The 27,589-nt window shown below is 44.7% G+C and overlaps 1 protein-coding gene across 5 annotated transcripts in view; it reads right to left on the minus strand.

The window, feature by feature from the left end:
- Window positions 1-27,589, minus strand: part of TCP11 (t-complex 11) — a 576,996-nt gene that overhangs the window by 62,327 nt on the left and 487,080 nt on the right. For all 5 annotated transcript variants that reach the window (XM_086923230.1, XM_086923227.1, XM_086923231.1 and 2 more), the window contains exon 9: window positions 5,471-5,643. In XM_086923230.1, coding sequence (XP_086779356.1) covers window positions 5,471-5,643 — 173 coding nt within the window. The remainder of the gene's footprint in view (window positions 1-5,470; window positions 5,644-27,589) is intronic.

A 27,589-nucleotide genomic window follows, 5' to 3' on the forward strand; every position in this document is an offset into this window, starting at 1 on the left:
TGTGACTTTGGCAGGTTGATGGTGAACCCCAGCGAATGCACGAGGTCGGTCGTAGTTGGAGGTGGGAGATGACAGCCTGGGGCGAGCCCGCCTTCAACAGTCAGTCGTCGAGATAGGGGAAGACTGGAACACCTGATCTGCGCAGATGAGCTGCAACCACCACCACCACTTTCGTGAACACCCAAGGGGTGCTGCTAATGCCAAAGGGAAGCACGATAAACTAAAGTGCTTGTGGCCTACTGTGACCTGTAGGTAACGCAGATGGGCCGGCAGGACAGGGATGTGAAAATAAGCGTCCTGCATGTCCAACATTGCCATCCAGTCTCCAGAGTCGAGGGCAGACAGGACCTGAGCCAGTGTCAACATTTTGAACTTCTCCTTCTGGAGGAAGCAGTTGACGTTCCTGAGATCCAAAATAGGACCTAGGCCCTTGTTCTTCTTGGGCACCAGAAAGTAGTGGAGGAATAACAACCATGACCTACTTCTGGGACAGGAACTTGCTCAATGGCTCCCTTGGCCAAGAGAGCCGTAACTTCCGGTTGGAGAAGGGCCAAGTGATCCTCCGACATGCGATGGAATTGAGGTGGCATAAATGGAGGGGTAGTCTTGAAGGGGAGGGGGTAGGCCCTTATTACTATCTGCAAAACCCACCTGTCTGACGTGATGTTGAGCAAGTGGGGGAGGCGATGTGAATCCTGCCACCCACTGGCAAATGGTGGCCCTGAAAGGTCGGACTAAGAGGGCTTGGAGGCTGCTGCAGACGCTGGTGGACTGGTGCCCCGCTGGCCCCCACACCTACCACGGTGGGACCCACGTCCCCGGCCACCCAGAGGCTGGACAGCCTGCGCAGGCCTGTGGCTCTGGGTGGGACATGACGGGGCACCCCTTCCGTAGCCACAAAAGGGGCATAAAGCAGACTGCCTGGGCGTGAGGTGGAATAAGGCCAAAGGATCTGTGTGTAGCCCTGGAATCCTTAAAGCGATTGAGCGCGTTGTCTGCCTTGTCGCCAAACAAGCGACGACCATCAAAGGGCATGTCCTAAAGTGTTGCTTGGACATCACCTGAAAAGCCAGTGGACCTCAGCCAGGCGTAGCGTCTCAGGGCTACTGACGTTGAAATCGTCCTGCCTAGTGACTCGGCGGTGTCCAGTCCACATCTTATGGTGAACTTGGCTGCGTCTCTCCCTTCGGCAACTGCAGAGGAGAACACGGCCCGGGCACTGTGGCAGCACCTGTGCAACCGAGTCCCACCCAAGTGGGAGTAAAAGCCCAAGATACATGTTGGTGTTCACCGAACGCAGTTTCAAGCTGGAGGAAGAAAACATCTTCTTCCCAAGGTGGTCCAGCTTCCTGGATTCCATATCAGGTGTTGCGGTAGGGATTGCGCCCTTGGAAGTCGAAGCTTGGACCACGAAGCTCTCAGGAATGGGGTGTTACAAGTAATACCCCACTTGTATGGACTCCTAGAAATTAATACAATTTTATGACAGATTTGAATGTCTTATGTGTTAGCTCTACTTTTTATTTATGTATTCGTTTTTAGATTGATCATCTTGAATTTTATTGACTAATTATTTTTATTTTTTTTATTTTTTTATTAGCATCATGAGTAACATCAAATACATATATATACAATGTCAGACAACTCATATAAGATAAGGCATCAATCAAAAACAATACTGAAAATCAATATTTCTGTTAGATCATTAAGACATAATTACTCCCCAAATTTCTTGTATCTTCCGTTTTTGCCTCAGTCCCTTAGTCATCGCTAAAGAGTTTTCTATATTATAAATGTCTTTAACCAAAAGCCACCATTCCATGACCGTGGGGGGATGACTTTGTATCCAGGCCCTGGCAATAGTTAATCTGGCACATGTAAAAAGTATATTCATCAGTTCACGAGATCTATTGTTTACCCCAACAACTCCAATCAAAATATCCAATTGCGTGAGTATAATTGGCCTAGCCAATTTGGTCGAGATAACACCAGCTACATCCTTCCAGAAAATGGATAGCTCGGGGCATGAAAAAAACATATGAACAATGTTTGCCCCCTTGAGTGCACATTTAGGACATTTTGTACGATCATTCGATTCGTTCAATTCATTATTAAAAGCCCATTTTAGAATCCTGTCTGGTGAATAATACAGTTGAAACAAAGTTCTAAACAGCTGTAGTTTCAGACTAGACGATTGAACTGCATTATTTAGGCTATTTAGTGAGGAGGTTATCATATCTGGTGTTACATTCACATCCAACTTTGTACTCCACTTTTCTGCCACCTTACTAATATCATCCTTGTGTAAGATAGAGAAAGTCTTATAACCACAACTGATCAGTGCCTTGTCAGAATCCCTATACATACAGCTCCAGATTTCGGATTCAGATATACTATCAAGGCCTGTTCTACGGATAATATAATCCTTGATCTGATTGTATTTAAACCAAGCCCTTTCTGGTAATTTATACATCATCTTTAGCTTTTCAAAAGTAGAAAATCCAGTATGGTCATACAAATCTCCCAAATTATTTATGCCATTATCCGAGAGCATAAAAGTAGCTGGATCGTGAAAAACACCTGGTAACCCTGGATTATACCAGAGTGGTGTTTTGGCATGAAATAGGGAGATGTTATTCCTAACAAGGATAGATCGCCAGATATTTACTGTGTCTCGAATCGTCTTGAACCGTACTCGTTTAAAGTAGTTGGGGTCATTGAGTCTGTACAAAAACATAATAGCCTCATCCCCTAATATGAATTTGTGAAAATAAAGACATTTGTCAGAAATAAGTAGGCTGCGAAAGCGAGTTAAAAAAGCAGCCCAATAATATAATTTAAAGTCTGGTAACCCAAGTCAACCTTGGTCATAGGGGAGTTTAAGCAGAGATATCGCCCGTCGTGCTTTCTTATACCCCCATATGAAGCTGCTAATGATACCCTCCAGTCTGCTAAAGTAAGTATTACATACTCTTAAGGGTATAGACCGGAAAAGATATAGAAATCTAGGTAAGATCTTCATTTTGATTAAGTTAATTCGCCCCAAGATCCCCATTGGAAGTTTGTGCCATTTCTTAAGAAGAAGAGAAGTTTCTTTTAATAAAGGTTCATAGTTGAGTGCAATTATTGAATCAAGATTAGAAGAGATTTTTACCCCGAGGTATGTTGCCACATTACATACTCCATCTATTGGTGTTAGTGAAGTAAAATTTGTAATTATTTGCGTTTTGCTGATATTTAACCTATACCCTGATGCCATACCATATTTATCTGCTTCGATACCTATACCTGATATCGCTTCAGGGACATTTGTAGAGAAAACCGCTACATCATCTGCATAAGCAGTTATTTTTAGTGCATTAAGGCCATTTTTAAACGGTACAATCATCTCTTGCTTGTGCAATGCAATCAAGAAGGGTTCTATTGCTAAAGCAAATAACAGAGGAGACAGAGGGCACCCTTGTCGAGTGCCACGTTCAATTGGAAAGATAGGTGAGCATTGTCCTGAGTAGCATACTTTACCCCTTGGTTGATCATATAGGGATTTAACCCATTTCAAGTACTGACCTTTTATGCCGAATGCAACCAAAGCTGCCCAGAGGAAGTCCCACCCCACGCGATCGAATGCCTTTTCCGCATCTAAAAGGATCATTCCGAGTGGGGTGGGACACGTCCTGCAACATCAAATGCCGATATAGCAGTATTAATGTGAGCGGTAGTATCCCGTTTGGGGATAAACCTGTGTTGAAATGGTGAAACCATCTGTGGCATTAGTAACGCAAGCCTTGTTGCTAGTATTTTTGCAAATATCTTTGCATCAGCATTAATTAATGATATAGGTCTATAAGACCCTCTCTCTTGTGGGGGTTTCCCCTTCTTAAGAAAAAATATAATTTGAGTGCGATTCCAGGATTTTGGAGCTTGTTCTCCTTTACCAATAGCTTTGATAACCATAATCAGGAGAGGAATTAATTCTTCCATGCATTTTTTATAAAGTTCTAGGGGGATTGAATCTTCGCCTGCAGCTTTTCCCAGTGCTAGGGAGTTAATAGCTGCCTGTATTTCTCCTACTGTTATATCTGCTTCTAAGTGATCAGCTTGCTCATCCTCTATATTCTGTATTTTATTGACTAATTAATACGAGATAATATTTGATATTAAATTTGGTACTTCAAAGTTGCAAATTGAATGCCTATTGCACACACCCAGAGTACAAAAGTATAGAAATTCTCAGTCTTAATAGACACACAGAAAACCAATTATAGCCGTCAGAGAAACAGTTGTATTTGTAGCTAAGTCTTCATTTAATATAGTCTTGATTGCCAGCCGACACGTGTTTCGTCACAGGAATGTTAAATTGTGGGACTCATCAGGGCTGAAAAAAGGCTAGAATGATGTGTTTTAGGTCGCTAGGCCGGTGATAATTCCGTTGTCCTTGAACGGAAAAAATGAAATGGGTTTGTGGGCACTCGGGTGCGGAGGCTCACAGCGTGTTCCTTGCCCCGGTGCGGGGAGGTGGAAGAAAGGAGACGTCTTTCTCAGCAATCGGCTCGCGAATCTGGTTCCGGGTCCGGACTTCCGCACCCGAGGGCCCACAAACCCATTTCATTTTTTCCGTTCAAGGACAACGAGGAAAACAAGCTCCAATTCTCCAGTCCCGCACCGGGCCTAATAATCTACAGAGAGCTTCTATAGGGGATGGGTATGCTCAGACGTGAGTCCCATGCTCTCCACACCACTGGAGTCAAGCTATCCTGGCTGAAGACGGCTGATAGCCAGAAACCGGTCCTAGGATGCTTGATTCCGGTCCAGTAAAGACATGGCTTGGCAGTTCTGGCTGGACTGTTCCCATGAGGCACAGGGTCAAGGCTGATTTGCATATGGCCATGTCTGAACTGGGGTGGTGTGGAGTGCAAAAAAACGATAGATTTAGGCCCAGATCTCTGTACTGGGGTAAATGTATGACATTGTTCTGCATTCTGTCCATCAACTGTTGTTTTTGCGTTTAGGTATTCTTGCCTGTTATCAAAATCCATCATAGAGCCAAAGGCCTATGTTCTGACTGGCATCAGCATTTAGATCCACTAGTCATGCATGGATGAGTGAAGCCATGCAAGGAGAGACAAATGAATGGCACCTGCTATGCTTTACTGAGAAGGAATTACTAGCATATGTGAACCACAAAAGAAAGAAGAATCCCAGCTGACAACCTATACATTAAGTAACACATAATCTGCTGCATGTCAGTTCTAACCAAGTGCTCATCCCTACTGCCCCGTGGGTTTCTTCTGTTCATATTCACTCCTTTTGAAATTAGTTTTTGTTATTTTTACAATTTTGGTTTGCCTATATTGTTGTTCATCCTAAGCAGACTTAGTTCATACTTTTTCGAGTTCACAATGTTTCTCTATGTCACACCCACTATAGTTTTAATTGCATAGCTGCAGCACTTTCTACACAAGATTCATACCGGTTATTGCTCGGACTGGATTACCCTCTTCTGCAATGTCTGCTATCTGCCCTTTCAGTGAAGCAGCTTTCTCACAGCTCCAGGTGCTGTAGCCGAGGTTAGAAAGAGTACGTCCCACTTCCTGCTGCACTTGTTCGCCAATGTCCTGCAAAGCCTCTTCCAGCTTGGAACATCTATAAACATAAGAGTTTCAAAAGAGAAAAAAATCTCAGCAAAGTCCCCGAATCTCAAAAAATAAAGCATGGTTTCACTTGCGCCACGCAGTTTCGTTCTTCAAGGAAAAATTAATGAACTTAAATCTGATAGCTTTGTCATGCAACTGCTTGCTTCCATTTTCATAATCAATACATGTGGGTGTACAACACAGCAAGGCATTAAACTCTGAATAGAAGCCGCAGGAGCAGATTCTGGACACCATCAAACCCTATCCTTACGGTAATTATTAACTATGTAGAGCAGTCTTATTACTAGAGCGTTTTTGTCAAAGCCAGTGTAGGTCAGAAATACTGAAATAAGTAGGTAAGAGAAAAACAGCTGTGAGAAAATGATCAATGACAACAATAATAGGCAAAGCCAAAAGATCTCTCCTTTTTAACCCACTGGACTTGCCAATTCTTTTTTCTGACACTATTTGAGTTGGGGAGTGATTTGGGGGATGAAAACAAAAAGTTGCAATGGTGTGGCTGTGTCATTCCACAGGCACACACATGCAGGATAATGTATGCACCTGTCTACAGAATCACATGGGCAACATTTTCATTTGCTTTTTATTTACTAATCCAGCATAGTGGATGCCATTTGGATCAGTACATATAAAGAATTGCATTTTACTTGCACAAAGGCACATTTGGAAATGCAGAGTGACCAGCAGTAAATGAAAGTAGCAGGTCTTATGTTAGTAGAACCTGTACATTCAGTATGTACTCAAAACAATGGTTCACCTGAAAATCATTCATACAAATTTGGTAGATAAGCAAAGAAATATATTTTAAGTATACAATTAATATAGTAAAACCACTAATACACTCTAGCCTTATTGGTGCTTTTCATTAAACCAGAAAAGTGTAGTAATTTGAAGACCACATAAAAATCATACAAATGGTACATACAAGGTGCAATAAGCAGACAAATCAACAAGTATGAAGTGTCCCAAGTGCTGAGCTATAGATAAAATGTACTCTCTCGGTTGTGCCTGCAACGAATGGTGTCACCATGGGCAACTGACGTGCACTTCGACCCTGTGGGTCAGCTAGTAGGGAACAAATGTCCTCTTAGTAATTAATACATGCAGCGAGAGGCCAGAGTATAATCTAGGCTGCCGCTGGCTACATCAGTCCAAAGGCAGGAAGTGGGAGGACAGTGAACTGCCACTATTTACAGCAGTGAGAATTCCGGCAGCCTGGATTCTGCACTGGCCGGTCAGAGTGAGCACATTTTTCTATCACAGTCTAAGTGTCAATGGAAATCTTGCACATCCTGGTTCTTTCATCCAATCAAAAACACACTTGTCGCTACCTTTTAATCAGGTGTCCTGTTATTTAATTGTCATGAAGACAAATTGACATTTCTAATGAGTTCGAAACGTCTTTGACAACAAAGCAACACACCAATTATCGCTGGTTCAAAATAATTAGCCATTTCATTGATTCACATTTGTCTGCTTAGTGCATCTTGCATGTGACATTTGTACAATTTCTATGTGGCCTACAAATTATTACACTGTGTATGTAGTTACTATTCTTTTCTGGTTTAATTAAAAGCACCCAAGCACCCATAAGTCTAGAGTATATTAGAAATTTTACTAAATCAGCTGTATTATTAGAATACATTTCTTTGCTTAACTACAAAGTTTATATGATTGAATTCTAGGTGAAACATTATTTTGAGTAAACTTCATGTGGCTTCTGCCTAATGTGGCATTATGGCCAGAGCTGTTGACTTATGGAACTCATTAACCAGGTTCAAGACTCTGCCCAACATCCTGTGATTCTGGGTAAATCACTTAATCTCCCAGGTAGAGTTTGCGCTATATAAAAACTGATAAAAAATGCACCAAAAGTTAAAAACAAAGCCTTAACATAAGGTTGGACAAATCATTCGTTCTTCATCTTTAAATAGCAGCAACGGGCGCTCCAAAAATCATATATTCGAAATAAATTATTTTAAAAGGACTGAGAGGGATGGGGGTGGGGGAGGGCAATGGATGAGTGGTTGCGGGAAAACAAGAGAGTGTGAGCGGGGCGCAAGGGAGCAAAGAAGGCATTTGATGCTTGGAGAGAAAAGGTTTAAAAAAATGAAAGAATAGAAAAGCAAGGAAAGGGAGAGGAAAACAATTGATGAGCTTAGGAGGTGGGGAATGAGGGAGCAACAAAGTGTGCTCACAAGGTGGGTGTTTGTAGAGAGGTAGATGTGAACGGATTAGAGTTAGAAAACACATGCAATGTCATGAATTGCTGAGAAGAACAAGTTACCTTCGGTGATACCTTTTCTGATAGAGACTAATTTCAGATTCCTCATCTAAGAATATTCCCCAGCCATCAGACTGGATCCAGAAAATCTTGAGCAGTACCTATGTGCACTGGGAGCTGGCATCGTTCAGCCCTGTGAAAGCTGTGTTCAAAGTGACATTGGGGTGCCATATACACACCACCCTGGCATGCAGACATCCGTTTCTTTTGTGACTAGTTCAGCACCAAAACTACAGAGCCACGTAAAAAGCAACATTACTGATTTGACCAGTGTGCACTGTTTAAAGAGATATTTTGTGAAAAGAGCCCAGTTAGTATATCAGGAAGGGGCGCGAGGAATCTGCAGTTCGATAGTCTCAACCAGAAAAGGTGTTACTGAAGGTAACTTGTTCTTTATGATAGAGGCCTCAAACAGCAGGTTTCTCATCGTAGAATAGATACCCAAGAAATACCTTTTGGAGGCGAGTTTGCGAACTAGCCTAGACCAAAAAGTCCTGAATGACCGAACAAGTGAAACGCCATCACGATGGTCAGTCGTCCAAGCAGTAGTGCTTTGTAAACATATGGAGAGACGTCCAGGACAGGTACACCCACATTCCAATGAAGTAGTTGTAGCTTTGGCCCTGGTGGAGTGAGCCCGAAAGACCTCAGGGTGTTGTTTTTATGCAGAGTACTATCCATCTGGAGATGGCTTGTTTCTGCACAGCTCTGCCCTTCTTCGCTACAGTGAAACCAATTAAGAGCTGATCGTCCACCTGATGATCTTTGGTGTGATGAATCTAGAATTACACAGCTCTTTCCTCCTCCTTGGACAGATGAGGCAGAACACCAGCAGAGTGATGCTCTTGCCAATCAGAAAGGGAGTGACCATTTTCTGGAGGAAAGAGGAATGCGTCCAAAGGATCAGTTTGCCAGATAATAAGTTGGAGTATGACGGTTTGGTCGACAAAGGCTGAAGCTCACGGGCTCTCCTGGGTGATGTAATAGCCACCAGGAACACTGTTCAGTCAATACCTGCAAAGGACAGCTATGCAGGGGTCCAAAGGGAGAACACAAAAGAAAGTTAAGAACCAAATTGAGATTTCATTTGGGCATCACAAAAGAATTAGGTGGAAAAAGTGTTGTAAACCTCTCAAGAACAGAGTTACAACAGGTAATTTAAATAGGGTGGGTTGACCAGTCAGCCGCAAGAAAGCTAAAATGGCTGACAAATAACCATTAATGGTGCCCAGAGCAAGACCTCTTTGGGCTAAACAAAACATGAACAGAACCACTGCAAGAGGTGCAGAAACGGGCTCTACATGGCCTTTGAAACACCAAGCCACGAACATATCACAACAGCAGGTATCAATAGTTTTAGTGGAAGGATTGCCGGCAGCCAAGACAACATCACAAACTTCAGAAGGGAGATCAAAAACTCACAACCGTCTCTGCTCAATTTCCATGCATAAAGGTGGAGTGTGCACAGGTTTGGGAGCAGTACCCTGCTCTGATGCATGGGGGACCCTCATCAAGGGACAGTGTGACAGGAAGACAGTTGCTCAGGAGTTCTGGATACCATACTCGCCGTGCTCAATCAATCCAGAGCCACTAGGATGAATTTCCCCGGTCTGTCCTGATCTTTTTGAGAACTTGGGTCAGGAGTGGTATGGGTGGAAAAGCGTACAGGAGTCCTAAACACTACTCAAGACTAAATGAGTCTCTGAGGGAGAACTGCTTTAGAAAGTCCAATGATCAAAAGTGCTGACATTGGGCATTCCCAGCAGAGGCAAACAGTCTAGCCAATGTTCATGCCATACACCAAAAAAACCTTGTGCCTCCTCTGGCTGTAGACTCCATTTGTGATCCACAAGACAACAGCTTGAGTTTGTTCACCCTGGTGTTCAGAGAGCCTATCAGGTGTTGCACGACCAGGAAGATGTCTTGACACTACAGCCAAGCGCAGAGGCGAAAAGCCTCCTGACACCGGATCCAAAACCCCACTACACCCTATTTGTTGCAATACCACATGGCTGTGAACAACTTAAAAAGACCTCCTTTGATGGATGGGAGGAAGGCTTTCAATACCAAGCGGATAGCTCTCAATGCCATAAAGATGATGTGAAGAAGAGCTACCTCCTGAGACCGAAGTACTCTGATCGCCACCTCTCCTGGATGACCACTCCAACCCAGGAGGGTCACGTCTGTCACCACAGTGAGCTTTGGGTGGAGAAGGGTCTGCCGCATAGATACACAGATGTAGATGCCACAGAACTAAAAATGGGCAAGCCACTGAAAGCTCGAGCCAGGCTTGATCCTGAAGCCTGGCTCTGGCTCAGCTTGAGGTCCTGTTGGTACCTCGATCCCATAACAAGCTGAGCCTTCATGTGGCTTCTGCCTGATGTGGCATTATGGCCAGAGCTGTTGACTTATGGAACTCATTAACCAGGTTCAAGACTCTGCCCAACATCCTGTGATTCTGGGTAAAGCACTTAATCTCCCAGGTAGAGTTTGCGCTATATAAAAACTGATAAAAAATGCACCAAAAGTTAAAAACAAAGCCTTAACATAAGGTTGGACAAATCATTCGTTCTTCATCTTTATTCGGTCAAAAATATATTAGACCATAAAAGCACATTTGGCAATAACAAGCACATATAAGAAGAAAACAGTACATTTTTAATCCAGTTTCATTAATATTTCACTATCACTAAAATGTACACATATAATATTTGAAGGAATGCAAATACATTTAAAATCATGTATCATATGTAGAACCAGTTCATTCAATGTCCCTTCATGCGCTGACTTATGTCCATTACAAGGAGGATTCTGACAATGTAAACATATTAGAAAGTACGGGAACATAAAAACCTCATATCTGGGTCACCATACAATTCTATATTTGTTTGTTTACTATAGTATATGTTGCTAAAATTATATATAAAACCGTAATAAAAGTAACACAACACGTCAAATTACTCGCAAGTTCTTTAGCAGTTGTTTCCCACAGTATCTATACCCTATAATAATATGGTCTTCCTTGCATAACAAACACTCCATAAAAAAGATGACATTCTTATACAGATATCTACTGTGGGCAGAGACAGCAAAAAAAGGTATGCCGGGGGATAATCAGTGAATCCACAATGTTTTAAAAAGCTTAATATATAAAATTTCCTCCACTTTTTATAAAATTTACAAAAGAATACCACGTGCATTGTAGTCTGTGTTGAAACATTATCACAAGGGCATTTTGACTGGTTAGAGGACCAATAATTTTGTTCAGGGAAAGTGACCAAACGGTGGATAATATCCAATCTAAAACAAGTTAGTATATGCCTATGTTTTTGATGAGGTACAGATCTCAGGTCTAATTGCATATTGTAACTTGTTAAAATGAGCTAGTTCCTTAAAACAGTTAGTTTTAACAATTCTACGGCGATCCTAACACTCTCCTGATGCATTAGGCAATTAGCCTTCAGATCTTTCCTACTTAATTCGGCCAGACGTTCAGGACTAGTATATTATTCAGGACGCCGCAGATCCTGACAGAAACATTCTATATATCTTAGCCATGGGATTTTAGAGTAAAGGGTTGACCTTAGAGAATCCCTGATCACGAGCTGGTTGAAAAGCAGTATGCTCTGATGACCATACCTTATGCCACAGCAGAATTGGTTGGATTCTAATTTGATCAACAAGAACAGATACCCCCAACTTTGCGTGACACACAAAGGTTGAAGCAGATTTAAGGTAGGGCAAGCAGGTACCTTAGGAACTCATTTTCCACTGATTGTATTGTAGTGCAATTTACATAGCCCCATATACCAGCGCCATATAGAGCTTTGCTTACACCTTTTTCCCTATAAATAGTAAGCATTTCTTGTGGCGGGTTTATACCTAATCTTATGGTGAATTTACACAGAGACATATAGGCTCTTCTAAAAAGCAGTGTCCTAGTCTTTATTGCGGGGCTCCATGATAGGTCTTTATCAAATAGGACACCTAGTTAAGAAAAAGTATCTATACAATCAATGCGGGATTCCCGGATTCTAATATTGCGGCAGTTGCCCGTATTCCTCCCGCTCTTCATTTGTAGGACAAATCAATACCTATTTACTCACTGATTTGTACTAAGTGAAACCTGACAACGTGGACAAATCGTGGCTTCCCCACTTAAATTGGGTAATCTTTAGCAAATATTTTATTTATTATTTATTTATTTATTACTGTGTTTTGTTCAAATCTGTTTTTATTACTGTGTTTTATAGAGCGAACACTTGACCCGTTAGGGTAACAGAGCGCTTTACAGGGTGAGGTGACTAGGTAATCTGAGAAGAGGCAATAGACAGACATAGATCAGGGCCATAGCGGTGGTTGAGGGCAAAGTTTAAACAAGGAATTTACTCATAAGAAAGGTCTTGGCGTCCTTTTTGAAGTGGGCCAGAGAAGGGATTTTTCTGGTGTCAGGTGGAAGAGAGTTCCATATTCTTGGAGAGGCTCCAGAGAAAGCCTGATTGAATGTTTTTTTTCCCGAAAGCGTGCAGATTGGAGCAAGAGGTCTCTGGCAACCCGCGAGTTTCTGATTTCTCCGGAAATTACAAGTTTCCATGCAAGATATGGAGGGGAGTTTGAGTATAGAGCCTTGTGTGTGATGCATGCTAGCTTGAGCTGTATTCTTGCTTCAAAGGGAAGCCAGTTCAGAGCTTTAGGTGTGGGGAAATATGGTTGAATTTCCTTGAGCCGTTAAGTAGTCTGGCTGCCTCATTGAGACATGCCTTTAAAGGTGCCAGGGAGATTTTGGGTAAACCTGAGAGGGTAGAGCAGCCATATTCCAGTCTAGAGATGAGTGCTTGGACAGCCATTTTCAAGGAAGGATTTCAGTTTCCGAAGGTAGCTCAGGTGGAATCTGGCTGATTTGCCCATCGAATTGATGTGGTCCCGCATGTTCAGGTTGCTGTCAAGGGTAATTCCCAGGGATTTGGCACAGTCCATGATGGTCGGGGGGCAATTTAAGGCTGTGATAGTGTTAATCCATTATTGAATCTCGCGGTTGGTATTAGGAGGGGAAATGAGGAGATATTCAGTTTTCTTAGCGTTGAGTTTCAGATGATTGGAGGCGAGCCATTGGACAGTGAGTTTCAGGGCTTCGTTCAGGGAGAGAATCTCTTCGAGATGAGGCTCTGATGTAGATCTGAGTGTCATCAGCATACATATGGTAGGAGATATTTGCGATGCGTAGCACTTCGGCCAGCGGTTCTAGGTAAAGGATTAAGAGGGTGGGGGACAGAGTTGAACCTTGAGGGACTCCAACCGTGACCGGGGAGGGTGCAGACAGTTTGCCGTTGATTAGGAATCGCTGTGATTGGTTTAGGAGGAAGGACATAAACCATTCTAGAACAGTGTCATCCAATCCTATCCTGAGTTTGAGGCACTCAAGTAGTTTTTCATGGTTGACCGTGTCGAAGGCCGAGGATAGATTAGGAGGCATGTTTTGCCTTGGTCAAGGGCTTGGAGGGCATCATCAATGATGTGGAGCATGGTGGTTTCAGTGCTGTGCCCAGGTCTAAATCCGGATAGGAAGTCATCGAGTAGGTGGAAGTTGTTGATGTCTTGACTTAGCTGCTGTTGCACACCCTTCTCCAGAACTTTGGCTAGGAGGGGGATGTTGGAGATGGGTCTGAAGTTGTCAGGGGAAGCTGGAGTCAGCGACGGCTTTTTCAAAATGGGGAGGACTTGGCCGGCTTTTAGAGAGTTAGGCATCGAACCCTGCCGGAGAGAGGCGTTAATTATTGCAGTCCAGCTAGGAATAATGGATTGGGCGACGGCAGCTAGACAGTTGGAAGGGAGCGGGTCATTAAAATGGTAATTCGGTTTTAAGGAAGATAAGATTTTAGAGACTGAGTCTTTGTCATAGACTTAGAAGTCGGTCCAGAGAGCTTGTTTTTTAGGTGGAGCCTGTAGGGGCGTCACAGCAGGAGGAGGCAGGTCAGGAAGGGGTTGAGAGTATGTGGCAGAGCGGAGTTCGATTCCATGGGGTTTGATTTGGTCAGCGAAGAAAGAGGAGAATTCCTCGGAGGATATAAGAGACATGGGGGTTTCTTTCGATGTTTTGGCCAGTTTATTAGATTGGTGTTTGACCAGTTCGAAGAGCTTGTGGTGTCTGTTCTTGGCCTTCTCTTATTCTTTTTTTGAATTGAGGGTGTTCCTGTTATAGACATTTCTGGCCTCGTGGAGAAGTTTTAGACGTGCAGCAGAGGGGTGCTGCCTCCATATTCTTTCCGATTGCCGGTGGGATCTCATTGTTGAGGGATCCTGGGAACCAGGAGTTTCTGACTTTGATTTGGGCTCTTTTAAGTGTTAGTGGGGCTAGATCATCCAGGATGTTAAATATTGTCGCAAAGTAGTGATCGTTGAGGCCACTGACTGTTGTGATATGCGAGTGATTTGCAGCGAGTCTCAAGTTCCCTGAGGTTCAGGTTCTTGGTGTCTCTGATCCAGCATTTAGGAATCATTGGTTGCTGTGCCCTTGTCTTGTTGGTGCCAGGTAGGAGGAAGGTGATGGCGTGGTGGTCAGACCAGTCACATGGGTCTATAGAGATAAGCTTGACTGTTGATTTTTTTTAGAGATGATCCAGTCAAGAATGCTCCCTTTTGAGTGAGTTGGGAGTGAGCAGGCTTGGGTCAGGGCTTGATCAGTCAGGAGGTCTTTTATGGCGTTGCGGATCCTTGGGATCATTCCAGTGCAAGTTAAAATCACCAAGGAAAATATCTTTAGTGTTAGTGGAGATCTTAGCTGTGATGATTTCCATTAGGTGGTCGGTGAAGGAGTCGTTCATGCCTGGGGAGTGGTAAAAGAGGTTACACAGTGGGGTGGAGTTGCTCCGGATATCGAGGGCGAGGTATTTGCAGGATTCGGTGGTCTCTGCCAGAAGTTCTGTGACCAGAAGGTTAGAGCGGTAGATGCAGGCGATGCCTCCTCCTTTCTTGTTAGATTGCCTATCCAGCCTTGCAATGTTGTAGCTGGGAGGGACTAGGAGCTCCAGGCATGGAGATGAGGATTCGTTGAGCCAAGATTCTGTTAGGATTGCTAAGTCTACATTTTTGTACAGGATAAGGCCTGCAATATCGGCAGCGTGCTTAACTGCCGATCAGCAGTTGATTAAGAGACCAGACACAGCAGATTTGGAGGGAGTTTCAGGAGACTGGGCAGACAGGTGAACAGTCGCTGGATTACTTTTGAACACATTTCTGTTGTGGAGGGTTGCTGGTCTGTTGGGGTTGATAGTGATCGTGCGGATAGCATGTTCGGCCTCCACGGCAAGAGGATAATGGGTAGCTGGGGTAGAGTTGTAGTTTTGGAGGATGGCAAGGATTTCCATTTCAGTGAGGTCAAGCAGACTAGGAATGGCAAGAGTAGAGTTGTAGGAGAGGACAAGAGCAAAGGTTTACTCCTCTGAGAGGTGGTAAGGTTGCATGCGGGAGCGAGATGTCTCAAAGGTAGCGGAAGAGGCTGTTTAGTGAACTCTGTGGTATGCGGGGTGGTGGAGTTTGGCAGGGCATGAGGTTGGCGAAAGAGTTCAGCGAGGTGAAGGAGGTTAATTAGGTCCAGAATGGAAATATGAATGCTCTGGGTTAGTTTGGCAGCTCTGGAGTGCAGGGATTCGAGGTCCATATAAGATGGAGGTGCTAAAGGGCAGGGGGGAAGTGGTTTAGGAGAAGTTCTATCGGCACGTGTAGGTCAAAGGGTGGAAGGCCTAGCTCGACCTGTATCGTAGATCATTGGAGGTGAACCAGTCTCCCAGTCCAGGTGGGGAGCTAGCGGGGAGGGGCAATGGTCTTGGGGTGTTTTTGCTGGCAAGGCCGGGAGATGTGATAGAGGGGTTAGGATGAACTGTATTAGAGCCCCTTAGCGGGTTGGTTTGAGGGCTGGAAGGGCTAGCTCGACCTATATCGTAGGTCTTTGGAGGCGTATTAGTGACACAGTCGACTTGGGGAGCTAGTTGGGAGGAGACCAAAGGTCTACGGACGATTCTGTTGGCAGGGCCGGGAGACGTGCTGGGGTTGTTAGGATGGTCAGTGTTGGAAAACCTTAGAGGGTTTTGTGAGTGGCTAGACACGCTAGATGGGCTGGTCGAAGGTTCATCGAGCGGGAATTAGAAATTAAAGAGGGCATGAATGCCAAGGCTCAAAAGTAGGACCAGTGAGCTTTGCAAGTACAATATTTACGTTCCAAGAGGGTGCTGGAGAAACATGAGGTAGAGTAACTTGTTTAAGTCCTTCCATGAATGGTTTAATGACTGGACTCCTGAAGATAGAGGCTGTCTATTTTGTAGATAGGCCTCTATGGCAGCTAGATACAATCCAAAGACGTGTATGCTAAATTGACTTTCTGGAAATGAAGCAAATAAATAATATCCTGTACTGTGGCTATGAGAGGATTTATTTGTTTAGGAAGACCATAATAAACAAAATGTTTCAATTTTGAAGCATAACAAGCTCTAGTTGTTGGTCTGTGTGCTTGCTCAAGAATGTCCATACTTCTGTTGGCAAGTTTAGGTAGCCAAATTCAAGACCTCAGGTGCTAGATCACTAGATCGAACATCATCAGGTCTGGATGTCTGATCTGCCAGAGTGAAAAGGTCCGGCCTGTTGGCGAGCTTCTCATGTGGGACTAGTAAGTAATCTAGTAAAGCTGTGAGCGAGGGTTGGCTTTCCCAGGTGGGAGCTACACGGATCATTTGGGATGCTGTTTGCCCAAGTTTCTGAACCAGAAATGGAATGAAAGAGAGAGGTGGAAAAGCATTGGCAAATATCCCTGACCAACTCATCCATAGTGCGTTGCCCTTGGATAGGGGATGTGGTAACTGTGAGGTAAAGTTTTGGCATTTTACGTTTCCAGCTGTGGCAAATAAGTGTATTTGAGGAAATTCTTACTTTTGAAAGTATGTAAGGAGAACTTGCGGTTGAGTTCCCACTCATGGGTTTGCTGGTGGGTCGTGCTGAGCAGATCCGCAAGAATGTTGTCAGAAGCTGGGTTTCTGTTGCAGTTACCCCCCCCCACCCCCAACACACACTTTTTTCCAGAACTACTAATGCACTTTGACTTGACGTGCCCTGGGTCCCTGCCAATCAGGTTCTCAGGGCCTGTGTTCTTTCCCCAAAACTGTACCAAACCTAATTGGCACCCTGGCCACCCCCTGGTAAATGGTACCCCAAGCACCTAGGGCACTGTGACCAGGGAAGGCCTCTAAGGGCTGCAGCACTAATTGTGCCATCCTTAGAGGCCCTTTACCTTTACACTCTGCCTTTGCAGGCTGCATGTTTTGGTACAAAACATAGTGAAGCGTCGACATGACACACATCCCTATGTGCCATGCATACAAACCACTACCCTGGCATAGCAAGCCACCCCTCTAGCTTGGTGCATCATACCAGTGGTGAGGGTAGAGGTTCATGAGCCCTGTACCCCTACATTGCCTAAGTCCATTCTTAGACATTGTAAGTGCAGTGCTGCCATTCAGAGTATTTGGTGCTGGAAGGTTGTCATCACGACCTCCACAGCACCATAATGGCTACTGTGAAAAAGGAGACGTTTGGTATCAAACTTCTCAGCACATTAAACCCACACTGATACCAGTGTGGGATTTAATGAAAACTGCACTCAGAGGGCATCTTATAGATGCCCCCTGAATAATGACCAGCCTCTAGTGGGTTCCCTGACTGTTACACCCCAGCCTCCCACCACGAGACATGTTTTTGGACCCTGGGGTGGGAGCCTTCGCTCCCCAAGCCCAGAAACAAAGCCTTTCCTGGGTGGAGGTGTTCACACTTCCCCCAGGCCAGGAAGATCCATCCGTGGCAGGGGAGCTTCAAAGGCCTTGCAGCCTGTGTAATGCGACCCCCAGCCTCTCCTGCTATCATTAGCAGGCGCCCTTCCTGTCTCCCTTCCTTTTCAGCAGGAAGACAGGTGGGAAAAATTAGCCAGCCCAGAAGGTGTGCCTACCTCTGCCAACCCCACCACTCAGGTGGGGGAGGAGAGGTGAAGCCCACTCTTCAGTGCCCGCTATCTTGCAGATGGCAGGCACTCCTCAATCAGGATTAGGGATTGTGCTCACTCCCCCACGCGGGGTGAGCACACCAAGGGTGTAGTCACCCTAAGGTCAGTAGCCCATTGGCTACTGACCGCCAGACCCCTAAAACGCACCCTAAATACAGTATTTAGGGGGCGGCCCTGTACCAAGAAAGCAGATTACCGCAACCTAAGAAGGAAAAACAATGCCCAGCAGAGGAGACTGCAGAGAACAACTGTCTTGGCCACAGCCCTACTGGCCCGTCTGCAGTTTCCAGCGATCCTATGCCAAAAGTCAACTTGTTCTGCAGGCAGCGACCTCCAGAGCCCTGGGAGGACTGACTGCCTCCAACAAAGACAGGATCTCCTGTGAACAGCAGCTCTGTTCAAAAGAAAACTCCTGAGACTGACTGAGCCTGCTGAGAAATCACCACCACTGCACCGGTTGCCTACGGCCCGAGTTTGAGTGGAAAAAATATTTGATGCAAGTGCACTGCCTTATTATTTGCTGTTCCAACATAAAATTGAATAAAGGGATAAACTAGTTATGTGGTGCTCCCAAGGGTGGCGTCTTCCGTCCAAGAAGTCCTATTCAAAACAAACGAAGCATGCTCCTAATGGATCATTAGTTGCATCCCCTTTGAGCACTCAAAACATAGGTTTCTCCAACAAACTGAGGACTCCACACAGATCAAAGAGTTCTACGATCTTTCTTTTATTAATGAAGTTATGAGTTCACGAGTACTCTCCTTAATAAAATTAGTTTGTCATTCCATTGAGTTTAAACATCATTTTTTTTCATAACATTGCTGCTTTGTTAGCTCCTATGCATTTCGGGCAATGAACAGCCCTTCCTCAGGGAGCATCACTCTTAATTCAGAAAAAATATAATTCAGAAAAAACATAATCACATCAATGTATCATGTGTTAACAAAACGTTGTTTGTATAAACAGTTTTTGTAGTGAAATGTGACTGTGTTATGACACGCGTGCCCGCTGGTGCCAAAAATCCATATTAAGCCCGTGCATGTGAAACAAAAGTAACCCGGTAAGGTGCCGGCAAAAAAAAAACGAGGCTTACATGTCTTGCCTTTACATGTATTCGCGTCTCTGAAGAAAAAGATCAGAGTGTGAACAATCAATGCCCAACATGTATGCGCTCAAAGTTACGTTCCGAATTCGGGTAGCTAGATTACTAACCTTATTTCACAAACTTAATATCCGACACGATCATTAGGCTTACTGGAACGCTCTCGGCGTTTCCGTGTTTTATGGGCAGAGTTTGCGCGATTGGTTATCTCAATAGTCACGTGATGCGTGTCAATGGAAAAATGAAAAACAGACTCTTTCGCGCCTGTGCGAAAAAGAAAGCCCCTAATTCAAAAATGTAAACAATTCACGATCAGACGTAAAAATTACAATCTGGCATAAACAAACAAGCGTTGGTGAATACGAATAGAGATGGGAGATGAGAATCTGAAAATAACGCGATAATTAAAAAACGAGTGTAGTGTGAAGTGTGATGTAAACAATCAAGGTATCAACAAAATGTATGATGGCATTAATACACATGATACATGTCAGTAATTGGTGCCACAAATGCAGTATGCACGAAGATGAACCAAGGTTACAGGCAACCTGTGTAACATCAAGTCCACTATGCTTAGTATTTACAAATAACAGGCTAATTCTATCCGGTCATTAAGACCATTCGGTCTGCTTGAACTCAGTCTCAGTCTCTGTATCTAAACGTTTTCACGCTGAAGTAAATATTTATCATTGTCTCTCCCCTCCTTTCTTTCAATGCATTCCAATGCAATAAATTTCAGTTGCGAGATGTTATGGTGCTCCTCCAAAGAATGAGTCGCAACTGATGATTTCATGTTGCATGTACGAATGTTTGACTTGTGCTCTGTGATACGTATTTTTATTTTCCTTTCCGTCTTGCCTACATACACTTTTACAGTTACAGTACATGGCTGTAATATTGTCACTAAAGACTAGGACAACCATGTGTGAGAGATGAGGAAGGAAGGAAAGCTTTCAGTGCTAGGAAGACAGCCTGAAGTTACAAGTGATTGATGTGATGGGATTGCAGTCTGGCATCCCACTGACCTTGTATTGTTAGGTGTTGGAGATGTGCACCTCAGCCTGTTTCTGATGTGTGGTTAGAATGATTTGATGCACTGGGCCCAACAGGCCACCTCTTCAATAGATTGTTGGTATTCCACCATTGCAGAGAACGGTGAGCATGGCAGTTGTCTCAACACTAGATCCTGTAGACGCATGACAGTTCAAAATGTGAGAGTTTTATTCGGCTGGAAGTGATAAAGAGGTTTGAAAATTTTGTATCTGAGCTGGATTGGGATACGCTAACCACAACTGTGTTTTTAGTGTTGCCCCTAAGTATGAATTAATCGGAAAAAGTTGAAGGTGAGATTTGTGGACAGTGATGGTGAACCCCAAGATGTGGAGTAGATCCACTGAATGTGTTGCTGACACTGGTGATGAGTGATGGCTTTGAGACAGTCTTCAAGGTATGGGAATACACAACTTTTGTTATTTTAAGAGTGCTGTCAATACTGCCAAGCACTGTGTGAAGACGCAAGGAGGGGTAGGGACTCCAAATGGAAGAAATCTGAATTGGTAATGTTTTCCTGCTATGACAAGCCTAAGGGTACTTGTGATGAGCAGGGTGTATGGGTATGTGAAAGTAAGCGTACGTTAGGTCCAGGGTGGCCATAAAGTAGCCCTGTTTTAAAAAGGGAATGATATTCTGCATTGTGACCATGTAAACATGTTCTGAGAGGATATAATAATTGATGTGCCTGAGATTTAAGACTGGTCTTAAGGACTAATCCTTTTTTGGAAGGAGAAAATATAAGGAGTACACTCCTGTGCCCTGTTGGTGAATAGGGACTGGTTCTATTGCCTCTTCGGACTTCTTGTTTGAGAAGTGCTAGATGATCCTGTGATAACCTGTGAGTATGAGGTGGGATGTTGGGTGGCATGTAATGAGCTCCTGAAAATAACCATGTTGGATAATGGCTAGTACCTATTAGTCTGTGGTGACGGATTCCTAGACCAATTGAAAAAACTGAAGTCTTCCCCTGCCAGGTGTTGTGTGGGGAAGGGTGAGGCAGTCACTGTTTAGTAGTGGAGGTTGCTCCACAGGTGGAAGCACCACTTACCACCACCTTTCCATGTGGAGTGGTGCGGCTCACTGGTTAGAGACGGCAGACCCGGGAGTAGAGGTTGGCCCGGGACCAGGGTTCAATTCCCGACGCGGCAGGGTCGTGGACCAGGGTCAGCGGACTCGATAATTCTCACCTCGGTGCCTACTCTAACCAGGGATCACACTTGGCAACTCTGGGCATTAGCTTGCCTCATCTCCACAACAGCCCCCCACATACGCCGGGGATGCCTGGTTTCACCTTGGAGATACCCAGTAGGGACCATCTCACAGGGAAAGCCAGGACGGGTTCCCCAGCGGTCTATTCGCGCCAGGATACTTCGGTAGTAATTGAGCGCGGTATAAAACAGCATATACCATAACATAACAAAGGAGCCCTTGAGAAAACCTTTGGAGAAGGTTGATTGGTGCAGCTTCTGTTGGGAAGTGAAGGCATCAGTTTTTGAGGATTTATATCCGCTCCTGTACTCAGAGACAGAAGGAACCTCTGGATGTATTAGTCTTCAAGGCACCCATGGCCATAGCTGTCTTTGTATCTTTCTACATTTTATCTATGGTGGCGTCCACCTGAGGACCAAAAAGATGTTTCTGGTCAACGGGCATATTAATGCCCGCTTGTTGTACTTCTGACTTAAAGCCGGAACACTTGAGCCAAGTGTGACGCCTGAGGAGGACACTGGTGTATATTCCTCGTGTGGCTGTGTCTGCTGCATCTAACGCACATCTGATAGAGTTATTAGTGATGGTCTGACCCTCTGTCACAGTATGCTGCCCCTTTTTATGATACTCAAGGAGATGTTGTAACAACTCTTCCATTTCATCCCATTGGGCCCTATTATAGTGCTCTAAGAGGGCCCGAGAGTTGGCAATACGCCAGTGGTTAGCTGCTTGAGCCGCTACGCATTTGCCTGCTGCTTTGATACCTGTGCTCTCTTTTTCAAGGGGGTCATATCTCCAGATGCTTGACTATTAGCTCTTTTATGAGTAGTGATGGAAAATATAGTCTTGTGGAACTTAACCACGTATCAGAGGGTCTGATGGGGCTGGTTTATATTTTTTATCCACACGTGGGGCAATGACCTTGGCATAGGAGAGTTCTTTGAAAATATGCTCAGTGTGGTGCAGCATACCAGGGAGCATAGGTAAATACTCTGTATCCTTGTGTGTAGAAGATAGGGTGTCAAAAAGGAGGTCTTCCTCTAAGGATTCTTTATGTAGTGGAACATCATGGAAGGCAGCTGCCCTGCAATAACCTGTTGGTAGGTACCAGCATCCTCATGAGGGGAGGGTCCAGCTGGATATAAATCTGGTATTTCATTCATTAGGTATTATGGGATCAGTATCATAAGTGTCTGATGGGTCTGGCTCTCCTAATGGGTCCCCCATACCCCAAGTGTGATCTAGGTGAACCTGGAAGTGTAGCATCAATTTTTATCATGATTTGGAGATGATGGCGATGGAGATGGAAGGGGTCCCAGTGAAAATTAAATGATTATCACAAGTTAAATCAAATTAGGGGACTAGCAACCTAGTTAATCAGTGCTCATCGTCATACAATCATATTGAAAAACCTCCGCGTGAAGACCATGAAGTCAAATTAGTTGTAGATGCTGGGCACCGACCCTGCCGTGAAGACGCCGGTTGAACGAAAATTTGCGGGCGACTCTTGATTCACACGCAGCGCCTGAACATTACATGGGGACGACCGCAATTCATTTGAAACTTCCTGATAACTCGTCAGATTCCCAGTGCCCAGCGACCCCGGGCCGGTTTAGGAATCCTGCCTTAACGCCAGTGTCTACAACTAATTTGACTTCATGGTCTTCATGCGGAGGTTTTTCAATATGATTGTATGACGATGAGCACCGATTAACTAGGTTGCTAGTCCCCTATTTGTCCTGATGAAGACCCCGCCGCAAGGGTTCCACTGATTCCTGCATCGTCTGTGGGTCGAAACGTCGACAACTCTCCTCTCTGCTCCAGCCCCCCATTCGCAATTGTTACATATAATGTATTACGTGGGGCATGCGTTTGTTTAAGTGATGCATTTGGATCCATGACCGTTTTGTACATTTGAATTGATTTACAAATGCGTCAGATACATATCTGATTTTATTGTCACTATTCCCTACCTGCACTACCCTCACTTTATCACTTCTTCCTTACTCCCAGGGGCACTATTCAACCTTTTCAAATGAGTTATGTTGGATACTATATCCTGGTTTGGTCTATAGTGTGAATAAAACATTGTAGACTCATTAAGTGTTTCCTAATTTGATTTAACTTGTGATAATCATTTAATTTTCACTGGGACCCCTTCCCTCTTAGTAACAATATGACCCAGGTCCCAGTGACTTGTTTTGGGTAAACCCCCCTCTAGATACCCGGCGATGGAGATGGGTCAAGTGGTGGAGGAGGTTGGCGAGGATGATGAGTAGGACTCTAAGGAGTGCCCACTGACCTCTTCTTTTGTGGCACAGTAGTCTTCAAATCCTCCTCAAAAGTCAATTGTCTGTTTGGTGGAGTAGAGACCTTGTTGAATCTGGATTTTTCTTTGTCGAATATCCATGGTTTCGAGCATAGGTTTAACAGGAGACATCATAAACTATGGAATGTTTTGAAATTTTTGTCTTCGATGATTTGGAAACCAAAGATTGGTTTGAGGATTTAGTTTTGTCTGGTTTCGGAACCGAAGATTGAGTGAAAAACTATTTCTTGGTCAGCACTGAGGCAGAAGCAGTCAGAGGCAGGGTCAGTTCCAAAGATTGGGAGGACACCAAGGTTGTTGCCCGATCCGAGGTTGACACAGAGGATTTAACCTTGGTAGGTAGTTTTGGTGCCAGACCCAAGGGTGGGGTAGCCAAAGTGTCTTTTTGGATCCGACCGTATCCAGATGGCCGTGTCAGGCTGCGACATCTAGTAATGGAAATGGTGAAGATTTGGAAGTCTTTGAGGTGGAGGGACAGGGTAAGGGTCAATGGTACTCACAAGCTGCCTGAGTGGCAGGTTGTACTCCAATTAGTTCTCCACGTTGGAGCCGGAAGTCTCCTGATAAACAAAGGTTCTTCTTCCTCTACAGCATGTTTTCCTGGGCAAGCTCTTCTCCAAAAATGTTGGGAGTGTTGTCTTCTGAGTGACAAGACATTTCCAGCTGATGCGCCCTCCAATCCCGGAGTGTCTTTATCGAGCGGTAAGACTTGTTGGCTTCAATCTTGGCTTAAAGATGATCGGACGAAAGGCAGAGATTTCACATAAGGTCAGAGTGCAGGTACTTCACTGGGGGCAAAATCGAAAAGGTATCCATTCCATAAGAAACTAATTTTCAGTGCCAACACTGTGCATGCGGAGAGTAGGCCAGAGACTGGCAGCACCCAGGGATGAGATCGGTCGATAACCGGACCGAGGATTTTAAAGCGACGCATAAATTAAAAAGCTTGATCGAAAGAACTATACCGTCGCAGACAGGATAGGACCGAAAAGTTGTACCAAATGGTAGTTGAACATGGAGGAGAGACACACACATCTGAACCAGATGACGTAGAGAAAACTAATAAAGGAGTCGATGCCCATGCGCACTATCACTGAAAGAAGGAGTCACTCTACCTCATGACTTGAAAATATTCTTTGATGAAAAACCAACTTGTACAACTCCAAACTCAACACTAGATGGCAGGAGTATACAGAGCATGTGCATCTACAGCATCGAACACTCTTTTTTTCTCCATTACCCTGTATGAAGAAAACACTTAAATATATGAGTTCAGAATACGAGTTGTACAAAAATCTATTGTGTTTAATTAAATAGACTAACATTGCTCTATAATAATCTGGGCCACATACAGGGTTTACATGATAATAGTCTTACCTCTTAGTTCACTAACGGTTCATATTTAAAAACTCAGTGAAGTGCTATAAGGAGACATAATATTGTCAAAGCTTCCACATTTTAAAGAAATAAAGTTTTTTCAATTTTGAGGATCTGTTATATTTTAAGTAATATTTATTGGGTGATTTACATACCTAACATGTTCAGGGCTCGGCTCGTGCATTGGCTCTAATATTTGATCCAGACCTTTGGCTCTGCTCTGGCTCAGCACAGCTCTCCCTGTTAATTTGTTGACTCGTCCACCTCTAGAAAGTGGTCTGCCGCTGCCCAAATCGCGGTTAGTCAGTCACCACTGGAGTTCTTGTGCCGTTTCCTCTGATATCTGGACCAGGTTGGAAAGATTCCCTAATGCAGCACCAACTGGGATTTCAAGTGCCACTGCAGAACCGGAATATGCCATTGGACGTGTGGTACCAGCAGGATACAGAAGGCTAGGAGGCCCATCAGCCTCAGAGTCAGTCTCACCTCAATGGAGCAAAGCGAACTGGAAATGCTAGTGACCCACTGTGAAGCGCAGGTAACACATGTGAGCCAGCAGGGAGGGGATCAAGAGCAGACAGAACCTGAGCCAACATGATCATAGTGAGTTTCTCTTTTTTCAGGAATTCATTGAGAGGGCACAGATCTAGTATAGGGCAGAGACCTCCATCCTTTTTCGGCACCAGAAAGCAGCCGGAACAACCGCCACTCACTACTTCCGGGGCGGGAACCCTCTTCATGGCTACTTTGGCCAAAAGAGCCTGAAGCTCATGACAGCATAAGAGATGGTCCCTAGTCAGCTATTCCGGGGATGGTATCAGAGATTGAGTTAACCTTTCTGTGTGATCTGAAGCACCCATTGTCTGATGTCATGCACATGCTAAAGGGGCTTGGAGGCTGCAGCAGCAGGAGGCTGGGCCTCCTATTTAGGATCTGCGAACCCGTCTACATGTAGAATGGGCAGGCTGTTGGACTTGGTATAGTTGACACTACGGACACCTAGAGTGGCCCTTCCATGTCCGCAGGAGGGGCAAAAGAACTGCTGTTGCGGCTAGGTCAAGAAGGAAAGGCCAGGGGGGGCGTGGCTAGCAGCCGAAGCAAATGGCAGCTGCCCAGAGAGGCTCCTCGATCGAGGCGGCCTCCCCACTGATCCGATAATAGATCCGATGGCACAGGACGATTGAAATACACCGAATACGGTGTCCGAAAAATTAAGAAACTTGGTAATTGGCTCCTGAGTCTGAGTGCATACTAAAAGCATTGCCGACGTCGTGAGGAAGAGATGCGGCCTGCAACACTCGGCGAAGCCGGGGCGTTGCGTAACCAGACACTCACGAGCAGCTTGGGCGGAGATGGACGGCGCGATCGGGTGGAAGTGAGCCGATCGAGACACTTCATGGCAGCGGGCGACCTGCACAATAACTGATGACTGTAAGGTGGCGGAGACTTGCTCGGTCTGCGTAGAGTGAGGAGAAGCGGCCCCCCTCTCTCGATTATATCCTGGAATGTGATGGGCCTTGGAGATAAGATAAAGAGAGGGCTAGTCCTAAAACATCATAAACGCAAGGCACCAGCAGTGGCCCTGATCCAAGAATCTCACCTGGTGGGTTCGGCTTGCAAAGCCTTAGATAGATGGGGTTTCAAAATGGTGGCGCACTCCGAACTCTCCACCGGCTCTCAAAGAGGTAGGCGTCCAGATCAATAAAGGCTTTCCCATTATTATAACAGGGTCATGGTCCGACACTTAGGAATGTTTTGCAGCTTTAACGTCAATGGGAGGGACGTCCGTATAATCTAGTGTCAGTATACATCCCGCCAGCTTTGCATTGGGTGACCTTTCCTGCCCTGGGTAAATTCCTACTTACACTCACACAGGGTGAATTGGTAATAAGGGGTGACTTCAATGCCACAGTGGATGCCTCCATAGATCGACGGCCCCCGGTTATTTGAACTCCTTGACGCTTTCGGTCCAGAGGATGCTTGGCATTCGCGGTTTCCACAAGAGAGACAATACACCTTCCGTTCAGGGGTTCATTCATCTCATCTCTTTTACAGATCCGGACTGATGTTTAATTTCTTGTTTTCAATATACTTTACTTTCCTTTACTGTATGTATGTATTGTTTTATATGTACTGATCCATGCTTGATTGCGGCATCACTCCAATACGATTGTAATTCTACTGATGCTTTATTGCCTTTATAATTTTTGTTATTGCTCAATAAAAAAAAAGATTTGAACTTAAAAAAAAGAATAGATTTCATCTTCACATTAGCGACAATGCCTAAAGAGGATACTGGAGGTATCATATTTGCCCAGGGGCATTTCCGATCACTCCCTTGTTCTACTCAAATACACATCTCATACCCTCGGGCGAAGACGCATCTTTCTCGTCTACCCTGGGTTCCTCCAAAACCCTAGGATATGGAAGGGTCTGCTTACAACCACGAAACAGTACTTTGAGGAAAATGAACACTCAGTTACATCTCCGATGACACTGTTGGACACTGTTGGAGGCCTACAAGACGGTATTGAGGGGT

Source organism: Lissotriton vulgaris, chromosome 5, assembly GCF_964263255.1.
Source record: "Lissotriton vulgaris chromosome 5, aLisVul1.2, whole genome shotgun sequence".
NCBI lineage: Eukaryota > Metazoa > Chordata > Amphibia > Caudata > Salamandridae > Lissotriton > Lissotriton vulgaris.